Here is a 12,307-nt window from a genome sequence, read left to right on the forward strand (position 1 = left end):
TTACTCATGTTGATAGATTTGAACTGAATTGTATGTAGCCACAACCAGATCACCAGCTGATGTGAATGTGATACCGTTGGGTTTAGCACAAGCCTTGATGATACATCCAATGAACTTGCCATAAGGACTGTAATAATGGATATCACCTGATGATGAGAATGGTCCTCTCCTTACAGCAACATAGATGCTCCCATCCTTGACACAACACACACCATGAGGCCACCCAGATTGATTGATATCTACTGAGAATACAATTTCACCATCGTAGGTTACTGATACCAACTTATTGTCATCCGAGTTGGTGTAGATGAGTTGCTGTTTGTAGGTAGTCAAGTATTCACCAATACCTGGAGCAGGCAGTGTTCTGATGAGGGATCCATCTGGTTTGTGTAGAGAGATCTTGTCTTCATGACCCACTGCTATCAGATTGATGTCATCCACTGCAATACATGATGGTTTACTGCCTGGATTGAACTGATGGAGGAGCTGATAATTCCTGCTGAAGATCTTGACTGCTTCATCATCTAGAACAATGAGCTCATCATTCTTATTCACAGTCACACAGGTTGGTCCGGTAATACCTTTGATTTGTAGTTCTTGTGGAATGAAAAAGGAATGAGGATTGCTCTCTGCTGGTATTGTAATTAAGCTTTTATTGTGCCGGTGTAGAGCAACAATATCACTATTAGAGTATGCAGCAACATGCCTTGCAGGAATGCCAACTAATGCTTGTTGTTTGATGTTCTTGTATTGTTTAATTTCTGTTTTTAAGATCCACTTATCTTGTTTGAAGTGTTTCATGGATTGAAATGATGGCTTTCTAGCCTTAGCAGAATTTGCCTTCAGCACCAGTTTCCCTAGTGAGTTCTGGCCTTCTTTAAAGTCCATATAAGTCAACCCATCTGGTACTTTTGTTGATTTCGTCTCTCTGTATTCTTTGAGGTCTTGTAAGAGTTGTTCAATGTGATGAACAATCTTGATCCGTTGATCCATGAGTTGATTTACCTCATCCTGCTTGTGCTCTGCTTTGTTTATCTCTTTGCTGTTTGTAGCTCGTGCAGTTTGCATTGTCTTGACTCTGTCTTTATAAATCTGTTCTGCCTCTTGTATCAGTTTCTGCTTCTCCTCTCTGATCCTGGCAGCCTCTTTGGCAATCTCCTCATCAGCCTTCTTGGAGATTTTCTCTTTGGTGGCAGCATACATAGAGTCTAATGTCTTACGGGACATGTCTATTTCTTGAATAGCAATGTTGTAGGATTTGATTGTCTGTCTTAATTCTGCTGCAAGTTCTTTGGCACTTTGTTTGCATTTGTCTGAAGCTTCATTAATTTCCATCAGAGAATGGGATTGATGGTCTCTTATGATGCAAGTTGTGCATATCAACTTGTTGCAATTGTTACAAAACATAATGACATCTTTGTCAGTATGCTTGCTACATTTAGTATCAAGTTGTTTACCAAGAAGTTGTTTCAGTTGAGTTTCCTGTTGTTTAAAAGCTTCTATCAGTGAAAGGGTTTTAAAGTCTGCTTTCAGACCATCAATGCCATTTTGTTTTAACATAGTTTCTTGCCGACACACCGGACATGTCAGTTTATTAAAGCTTGGACTATTCTGTCTGAGTTGTTGAAGACATTCAAGACAAAATGAATGAGAACACTCCAGTAGTTTGGGTTGCTTGAAGCGTTCACTACAAATTGGACATTCAAGATGATCCTGACTTATCTCTGCTAGCACTGACTGAGCTGTTATATTGGATGCCATTTTGTTGGAAGTTGCTTCAAGGATGATCTGTGAAGTAAAAGAAGAAATTTACTCAATTAGATGAGATCCTTCTACATATCCCAGTAGTTTCCTATTCAATGCAAGACTTGAATTCTTGAACATATTACAATCCTTGGCATAACAGATTTTTAGATTTAATGTTTTCACAAGAGGTTGTTTTGTTTTGAGCTGTTATATTGGATGCCATGCCACTTGCTGAATTGTTGTGCTGTGAATTAAAAGAGAAACCTAGCTTAAATAGTTCAGTGTTTGATACCATCAGTGGAAGACTCAATTACAAAGTAATATTCTACTTGGCAATAGGCATTAGCTGATTAGGGCTTGAATTTCACACTGGAATAACATGCCAGAGGATGGTAGTTTTGGTATCGAGCCATTAAACTTTTGACAGAACAAGCTCAGTAGTCTTGTGTTTTTTAATTGAACATCAATGAAGCATATTACCTCACTGTGTAACATCTTAAAGGAACACATTGCCTTGGATCGGACGAGTTGGTCTATAAAAAAGCGTTTGTAACCGTTTGTTATGAAATGCATATGGGTAGAAAGATAATTTAAAAGTAGAATACAATGATCCACACAAGTTTGTCTCGAACTTGCGTGGTTTTCCTTTTACTGTGCTAACAAACACGGTAGGCCATTTATGGGAGTCAAAATTTTGACTCCCATAAATGGCCGACCGTGTTAGTCAATGAGGTAAAAGGAAAACCGTGCAATTTCGAGGTATGTTTGTGTGGATCATTGTATTTTACTTTTACAGCATCTTTCTACCCATATGCATATTATAACAAACGGTTTTCAAAGGCAACGTGTTCCTTTAAATTGCTGACTTTGAGTCTGAGGCAACTTATTTCAGTTCTACTGAGTAAAGTAGGCTTTACTTCATACTTATGAAGACAAATGAAACCAATCTTCTCTAAAATGTCTTAGCGCTTGGTCGAATTAAAAAAATATGTTACCTTCAATAAGGGAATAAAAGGGTAGCGACGAGTTCTTAAACGGCCTTTTAGTACTGGCAGGGTCGTTGCCGTGTGATTATCGCACGGCAATGACCCTGCAAGATTGTAAATAAGGAAATAAAAGGGTAGCAACGAGTTCTTAAACGGCCGTTTTAAACCGGCAGGGTCGTGGCAGTGTAATAAAGGCCTGAGCCAAATGCGAGGGCTTTATCTCACGGTCACGACCCTGCAAGGTTTTAATCAGCAGTTTTTTCCCATTCATGAATGCCTTTTTGGTTAACAGGTGTACTAAAGTAAGAGACTCTGTGAAACTTATCCAATTGCCGATGTCCTTGATCTCTGTACGTGTGTTGCATTTTTATGATTGAGACAGTTTTCGGATATGCTTCTTGCGTGTAGTAGTCTTGGTGCAAGACGTTTCACGTTTTCCTTTCACACACAGTACACAGCGCGGCAAACACACAGGGCAGCCAACTTTGTAATTTGGTTTATTTTCTTCTTTACATTTGATAAATGGATGTTTTTTTTTCTTCTTCAATTTTCCAAAGAGGCCATCATATTTGTTTACCCGTACATGCCTTACTGTGTAGAGGCCTTTTTGCCTACAGGTGACCTCAATCCTCCAATATCATTCTATCCTATGTCACTCTATTCCTAATGGTTTGGACTTGGATAAGATTGGGGTGTCATGCTAGTGGGGCTGATAGGGATTCAGGGGGAATGTTGCCTTTGATGATCCAAGCGAAGAATGTTGCACACGTCATGAGTAACGCTTACTAAAACCTGGTCCCATTCTTACATGAACCATCCCCCTTAATGTTTCACTCAGTCATTAACGGTTTGCAATGGTTCTTAATGTATAGTCCCATCTAAGGATGGACCAAGGAGTTCTGCTAGACATGTGACTTGAACGAACGGTTCTAACAAACCTGGCAGCCTTGGTCTATGCATGGAGGTAGAACTATTTCTACCTCCACACTTGGCCACTGATCACTGCATCGAATGCACCCGGTCTTGTTGAACAGACAAATTTTCTTAAAACAATATGGCGGCTCTGATGGGCGGACAAGGTTGGTGGAGTCGTCCACGTTGCATAAAAACTGTTTATTTTTGAATGATGATTTTTCCTGATTTTACTTGTGCAAAAGAAATCAAAACATAAAAAATGAAATGACAAGAGTCAATTTTGGAGTTTATTGAATGCACTGTTTGTAAATTGTCAATGAATATCACTCAGTGAAATATGGCTTTTCTATTAAACAAATGTGCTTCCTTTTTTAAATGGAATAGTCTTAATTTTCCCTACCTACCTACCCTATTTTGAAATGAGACGTAATGGAAAACAGAATATTTTATTTACCTTTTAAGTAATGACTATGTCAAGGGCACAAATATGGCCAGGAGAGAAGAGAGCCCCGGGAGTCAAACACAAAAATCTAAAACCCTTCAGCTTCCAAGGGTGCTGCCCCTTGACCCCACCAGGGATCCTTAAGCAGACCCGGCTTGTGAGGCGCTGCGCACCCCCAATACACCCCCAACCTGGACAAAATTAGCCAGCATTGCCCTATGCTACAACCTAGGAGTTGCGTGTGGGTATTTTTTGTGTAATCCTGCTCTCTGATTATTGGCAGTCTTGCCTTTTGCCTTGCTGTTTGTTTCAACATAAAATTGTCACCCTCGGGCCCCTGATGGTTAAGGTACAATAGTTTCATCATACATGTAGGGCGGGGTCAACTCAAGTATTGAGTCTTGGACACAAGGTTCCATGCATTGGCTAAAAATGTAGTCAGGTTGCCATCCAACACAATAAAAAAAGCAGGCGAAATGCGATTGCAAAGTAGCTGACTTCTGGGTACCAGTCACTGCACACTTTTTACACCAAGCATCGATCTTTGATAAAATACTAGCGTGTAATTTCAAGGTGCACTGAAATGGTGTATTGTGTTTATAATTTTGTAGTTTTTGTCCGGGCACTGACAATTTTGCCAAGCAGCAAAACGACCAAAGTTGTTCCATGATCTGTAATAGATAGCGCTCGAGCCGCTGATTAAAATTGGGATTGCCCAATTGCAGACAAGCGACTGATATTAACTGATGAACTGCATTGAAATACATCTACCAGGCAATCCATGAAGCTTCTTATGGGCCTCGTGTTGATAATTATTCAACTTAGCACAACAAATAACTTGGTAACAGAGCTGTTGATAGTTGAAAACATTCTGAGAAACGGCTCTCTCTGAAGTAATGTAGTTTTTGAGAAAAAAGGTAATTTCTCTTTCAAATATCAAAAGACTTCGGGCCTGGAGCCTTTTATTGGGTATCTGACGCACACATTTTCCTGCAACTTGGATGTCAGCTTGGTCTCAATTTCCACAGATTTGTTATTTTGTACCAATGTACTGAGAATACTGGTCTTTTACAATTACCAAAGGTGTCCGTGGCCTGTAAACATACTAAAACAAAATAACTTTTCAAGTAGCAAACCACAGGGGAAACTGACTGGCATCTTGCCGTCGTATGTTTAAGTCCCGCTCGTGTAAATCTTTCTTTTTTCGACCCAAATTCTTTGAACATTACCGAGTTGTTTTCCCCTGGGGTTTATAATTTGACAGTTTATGCCAATGTTCTGATAACACTGCAGTAATTATCAAAGATCATGGTCTTTGATAAATACCAAAGGTGTCTGGGGCCTTTAAACTTACTACCAACAAAAAATAATTTCAAGTAGCAAACCACAGGGGAAACAGACTGAGCATCTTGCCTTAACTTTCATCCTAGATAGTTTAGTTGTTAAAGACTGCCACTTTAAACCAGAGGCTGCATTTTTAAGTCCTGCTCTTACAAATACATGTAGTTCTTTGTAGGACCCAAATTCTTTGAAATGAGACCCCCTTTTCCCTGTGCTTCATCTTGATAATTGACATAATTTGTCACATCCCTTTAAAGTGATCCCGTTGCTGCAGCTTCCCAGGTTGTATTTAAACTGAGATTTGATTCTTGGCTCAACCGCAGTTACATGTTGAATGGCTTCTGACTGGCACCACTAAATTTCCCTCCGTGTACAAAGTTTACAAACTTTAATTCCAAATATTACTTACCAGTATTTGACAGAAGAATGTAACATAAAACACAGCAAAAATCCTTAAAGTTGAAGAGGAAATTCCAGCAATGATCTGTTTAATGTTGGCACAACACACTGAATGGTGTCACACTGTATTTCCATAGAGTTACATACATGTAGTTCATAGTTGCACTTTGGAAAACACGCCCCTATTCATTACTGTAAATGTGGAAATTCCAGTTTCTTAATTTAGCTCTTGTTTGTAGCAGTGTTATGGTAGTGTACAGTTCTACTTACACGTATACTGCACTTAGCGCATATTTACACACTGAAATGATATCAATCTGAAAGTTCCTGGTGTCTACATGTGAGAGTGAAAGTTCTACATGTACATTACTGGGACTCAGTAACTAATCAATAACAGGTTGTTTAACATTGGACCAAAGCATACTGCAATACTGTCTTGTTTTACATTCAGATAGCATCTTCTTAATAAAAGCATTCATTAAGACACTTCATTCAATGTTTATTCATCTTGGCAGACTGATTCTAATGTATTTGATTGAAAATAAGAAACTGTAAAATGTTACTCTTGTTGCTTGAGTTAGCTATTGAATATAGACTTTCATTATTCATGTTTGAAAATCACATTTATAATGCACTGCTGTTTGCTGCTTGCTCGAGTTTATTTATTTTATAGCCACATCAAATACTTAAAATGTTTTAAATATTTCAAAAATAAATAAAACAAATGCAGTTGTCTGATTTGAAGTCCTTTAGCGTTGCGCTTAATTTCATGACGGAGCATAGACATGATTGTTGGTTTTGTACAAATCATTTGTTGTGGATGTTAGTCTTGTGTTACCCATAGTCATTGGCAATACACATACACACTAAAACTGTGGTGCATACCATGAATACCAGTTTGACAACCTTTGAATCCCTTATTTGAACCCTTCTTCTTTACTCTGATCCTCTTTTATCTCAGGCTTTGCTCCTCATCTTGGATGCCCATAACCATGGTAACCTAAGACCCATAAGATCCTACTCAGTCTCAGACTCCCAGGGTAGATGCTGAAGACTCTGGCAGTGAAGCTCTGAAGACACTACAGGGAGAGTTGAAGATGTACAAGAAACAGGAAGCTCACAATGAGAGGTAAGCAATAGTCATCATTTACTGTGAATGTTTATTTCATGTTGACATCTCTCATCACAGACTAACAGATCTTCTTGTTTGTCACAGACATTTTTATTCATAGCCAAGAAATGTTTGTTTGTTTGTCTTTGACATATCTTAGAGGATGATATCTAGAATTGGTTTGATTTTAGAAACTTCTCAAACAAGAACAAACTGAAAAGGTTATTATGAGGTGCCTGACTGCATAGCATAATAAAAACTGTTTTCAGGTGTACTCGTTTTCTGTTGTAAGTAGTTGGTAACTGGTAAACATCATGAAACATGGCTTGGAACTACACATGTATGCAGACGACACTCAGATTTACACATCTATCTGCCCTGTCAAGTCTTCTGAAGTCCTTCAAAATGTATCAAAAGTCGAAGACTGCATAACTGAGGTACAGGCCTGGATGTCAACTAATTTTCTCAAACTCAACGCTGACAAGACCGACGTAATAGCGATCGGTTTCAGAGCACAACTCGCCAAGTTTCATCTTCAATCAGTTAAAGTTGCAGGAGTTGATGTCTTAGTCGAAACCAAGCCAGTCAGAAATCTTGGAGTCATGTTTGACCCTGCAATGACTATGTCCGCGCAAGTTTCAAGCATCATCAAGACTGCCAACTTCTACCTCACTAACATCGGCAGGGTCCGCAGACTACTGACTGTCGACGCAACCAAGCTTGCAGTGCACACTTTGGTCACTTCAAGACTCGACTATTGCAACAGTCTTCTGATTGGAATCAGCCAAAAACTCAAAAGGAGGCTAAATAGAGTGCAACGAACAGCTGCCAGACTCATCACAAAGAAATGCAAGTTCGACTCTATCACCCCGGAACTCATCAAACTACACTGGCTCCCAATCCAACAAAGGATCGACTTCAAGGTCATCGTTCTCATGTTCAAGGCCTTACATCAACAAGCCCCTCATTACATCATAGAAGTTCTGCAAGTTGGTGCTGAACGGAGACTCCTTCGGTCAAACAGCTCCTGTTCACCATACTTTGTAGTTCCAAGAACAAGTCACATCACTTTTGCTGATAGAGCCTTCTCGGTATATGGACCCAAACTCTGGAATAAACTTCCCAATCACATCAGTGACACAACATCACTCAACACATTCAAGGCACTTCTGAAAGCCCACTTGTTTCAGGTAACGTCCGTCGATATCGGTTTTTTCCCATTACCGATATATCGAAAATTTAATATCGAGTATACTCGATATATCGAGTATTTCCCGCGCGCAAGATGAAGCCTAAAAACAGCACTTGGTATACTCATGGCGAGTAGACTGACAGTTTAATAGGGTTACATTTAAACCTATTTTTGGGAGCACCGACCTTGTTTGTAGTTAAAAAATTTCAAATTGCGTAGTCCCGCGCCCCGATTATTTCTGGTTTTACAACAAAGTATGATCGCCGCTACCGCTGGCTTGGCCAATATTGGTGAACGCTCACCACAATTCTCGATTCGTGATTGGCCATGATTGACCGTCTCAAAATGACACAGAGCCTTTGTGAGTTGCGTGACTCGCCGACATTAAGGTGTCAGTTGCCGATGCACTGACGTAAAAGTGTCAATCAAGTTGTCCGACGGGCGCGCGGGCGGGCGGCTTTGGGTTGAGATCTTTGGTACGATGTGGAAAAAAAAATTGGTGCGACAGGCCCGCTGTTCTATGTGGAGAGTGAAGTGTGTTAGGGGAGCGTGGCGCTTCAAACTTCAACACTAAATGAATTAGTTACTAAACTTTTTCAGAGTCTAATGCCCTCAAAAATAACGACAATTCACGGCAATATTGTTAGATACATTATAAATGTCCACTGGTATGTTACACTACCTTTACGTTGAAAATGGTTGAGATAATCATCGAAAAAAAAATCACTAGAAAGTCCCGCAAAACACAGACCTACCATTCCGCGCTCACAATATACAACGCAAACAGCATGCAGTCACATAGTCTCCAATAAAGGCTCGTAGCACTTAGCATTCTATAAAGGCATGAAACATTGAATGCTAGAACGCCCTCTATTGTCAAAATAACGCAGTGCATCACGCGATACCGCGTTGACAAAAGACTGCACTTGTCTGTGCATGCTTGGGCAAACGGGTTTTCCCCCCGAATTGCAATAACCACACACGCTGGTGTGCACAGTTAAACCGTACAACACCATAGTCTTCGCTGGTACGCACGGAATAGCCGCCGACAACGTGGTCTGCGAAGCATAGTTCCTCGGAAATGTTAGCTTGTTTACGAACACAACGTGTAGGCTTTGTTTGACCAAAATGACGCCATTACGATACCTTGGATTGATAGAAAGATTATTTTTCTGTGTAACGTAAGATTGTTTTCTTCCTTATTTTGTTATGTCTTATTGATTCGGGGATTTTTTTGCGGGGTATTTTTGCAAAGTAGCGGTGGTTTCTTTTGAGGTTTTATCGTACGCTCGCCGCGGGGTCGTGAACTTCTGCGGCGGGCCAGCGGCTGATGGCGAAATCCCAAAGAACAAGCAGACATACTTGGTTGTAAAACGTATTTTATTTAATACGGCAACTCAAAATGATGAAACTACATAACGACGACGGCTTTTCTAATACTCAAACACAGATTTCTCTTAAATAATCGGACACTCTTTTGGTATTTTCGATATCATTTAAGAACATCGAAATTTTCAAAACATCGAAATTTTCGATATATCAAAAATCCGATATTACGATATGATTATAAAAGTGACATCGGCGATTTCGATGTCAAAAAAATATCGAGTTTTTGAGTATTTTCGATACATCGACGGACGTTAGTTTCAGGAGGCCTACCATCAATGACTTGTTATTTCATCTGTGCCTCAGCGCCTCTGAGCAAACTTTTGATTTAGGCGCTATACAAATTACCTTCGATTGATTGATTGAAAAATGTGTAATAAAATACTTCCCAAAGTCCTGTTATTAGTCCTGGGTGGCTCGGTTGGCTCGTACGTAAAGCGCTCGCCTCTCACCAAGGTGACCCCGGTTCGATTCCCGGTCGGGGCCATATGTTAGTTGAGTTGTGCGTTGGTTCTCTGCTGTGCCAGGAGGGTTTTCCAGACTATCCGGTTTTCCTCCCTCAGGAAAAAATCAAACACTTTCGATCTTGGCTGTGCTCCTTGGTCATAATGGGTTGATGTGGCTGGCAGCTGAATGCGCCCTTGCATGCCTGCTTCTCGACCACGTTGTAGCCGCGTCCTTCGCAATTCAGCTCTTAGCTATGAGTAAGGACTAGCCCCCCAAATTATTATTAATTATTATTATTATTAATAGAAATTGAAAACTCTGAATGTGGAGGGCAAAGTTCAAAGTGTTGTCGACTTGTATGTATTTGCTACGAAATGTTGTGACTAAGTGCACCACACTCCGGTGCTTGTGTTTCTGATCAGCAGAGTGTTGATTTGAGTCCCAGTCTTGTGACTTGTGTAAGCAAGTCAGTCTTGTGACTTGTGAAAGCAAGTCATGTAGCTATTGTTGGATCGGATTGGTTTTGGGAATCAAATGTAGGCCGTATGAACTGTGTTTGGGGGAGGGGAGGGGGACTGAATATGAAAGCAAACAGTTAGCACTTAAATAATGTTGGCCACAATTCAAGTTTTATACAGCTTCAGCTTGGAGCGTGATGTTTTGATTGTTATGGTAGTATTTCGTTTGTTAATAAAGCCAAGTACAGCTTGTCAGCAGTAAGCTTAGGCGGTTCCAGAAATTTGGGGCTCGGTTCCGGTTCCGAAAAAAAGCTCGGTTCTGAGACATACCCGGTTCCAATTCAATATAAAACATAAGCCGCCCGTCCCGAGCTCACACACACACAATTGAGCCGATCTATTTTAACTGAAAATAACCAAGTTAATCAGAAGTCGGTCCCGAGCTCACACACACACAATTGGAGCCGATCTATTTTTAACGAAAATACCAGAATACCCACCCCAAGTCAATCAGACATCGTGCCACCGAGCACCTATTCTCCCTGCATTTAAACAAGCCTTTGATTTAGCCGGCAGTACGTCAATAGTACAGTACGTCCGTAGTGCAGTACATCCGTAGTGCAGTACATCCGTAGTGCGGTACATCCGTAGTGCAGTACATCCGTAGTGCATGCAGTGTGTCGTCTCTGTACATACAAGTGTACATGCCTGTACATGCCTGTACATGCATACAGTACTGTGTGTTTTGTGCATGGGGCAAGCTTTTATGAATATGGATATATCGGCAGCCAATCACAACGTGTTGTCTATACATGTACATGTATATGCATGACATGTACATGCATACATGTGGTGGTTGTAGAAGATGCCTATGTGTGTGCACTGTGTATGCAGCCACATGTAATTGTTGATACTCATGTCGGCTTGAAGCCTTTGCACACTGTATCTGCGGTCACCGCTTTCAACATCAAGCCTCAATTTCTAGAGCCGGTTCGTGGCAGGATCGGCTCCACAGAGCCTTTTATAATTGAGACTCGGTCTTTTAAAATCGGAACCGACAAAAGCGGGTACCCGGTTCCACAGAAGAGTGGAACCGCCCGTCCGAGTTTCAATTTGGAACCGGGTAGAACCGGGTAACCGAAGGAGCCGCCCAAGCTTAGTCAGCAGTTTTGGGATATCATAACAAAGCAAACCTTAATTTAACCACGACTTTTGTCCCGAGTTGAGATTTTTATCTTACTAACTTCTTTTTTAAAGGATCTGTATTTGTTTTTGTAATGACTCTAAAAGATTAATGGCAATAAAAACTTCCAACAAAAAGTATAGATTATAGATAGTATAATGCATTTGGAGAAAATAAGTTCACTTCAAAGTACTGTAAGTTTGGTAAAATATATCACCATTTATCCCCAAATAACGTGGAACAAATTGTCTACATGATGACTTTGTAAATAATATGTGAATAATATTGATATTTATTCCTCCAGTCTATCCTTACTTCTCATAACTGTAAATGGTTTCAACTTCCTCAAATTCTACCCAGAGTTTCCCTTGCCCTCGTTAGAGCATAACTTAAGCTACAAAAAGGACTGATTGTGCAAACTGTGAATCCTTTTAAAATGTGACACAATGTACAATGTATGTTCCTGAGATTGTGTTTCCAGTCAAAATGGCATTTAAAGGCACTGGACACTAATTGTTAAGTAACTCAAAATAATTGTTAGAGTTCAAAATTTCTTGGTAACAAGCATTGGAGAGCTGTTGATAGTATTAACATTTTGAGATTCTCGCTCTGAAGTAACATAGTTTTTGAAAAAAAATTAAAAATTCTCGCTAAAATATTTGAATCGAATTCGTGATCTGAGCAGCTGAGATCTCGAATTC

The 12,307-nt window shown here is 40.1% G+C and overlaps 2 protein-coding genes across 2 annotated transcripts; one reads left to right on the plus strand and one right to left on the minus strand.

Moving 5' to 3' along the window:
- Positions 1-1,761, minus strand: LOC139950078 (uncharacterized). The gene has a single exon (XM_071948709.1). The coding sequence runs from the start codon at positions 1,759-1,761 to the stop codon at positions 1-3; it is 1,761 nt and encodes a 586-aa protein (XP_071804810.1).
- Positions 1,762-7,254: 5,493 nt separating this feature from the next.
- Positions 7,255-8,548, plus strand: LOC139950079 (uncharacterized). Its single transcript, XM_071948710.1, has 2 exons — positions 7,255-8,031; positions 8,522-8,548. Exons 1-2 carry the CDS (start codon positions 7,255-7,257, stop codon positions 8,546-8,548), a joined length of 804 nt encoding a protein of 267 aa, XP_071804811.1.
- Positions 8,549-12,307: the final 3,759 nt, after the last annotated feature.

The sequence above is a fragment of the Asterias amurensis genome, chromosome 17 (genome assembly GCF_032118995.1).
Source record: "Asterias amurensis chromosome 17, ASM3211899v1".
Classification (NCBI taxonomy): domain Eukaryota; kingdom Metazoa; phylum Echinodermata; class Asteroidea; order Forcipulatida; family Asteriidae; genus Asterias; species Asterias amurensis.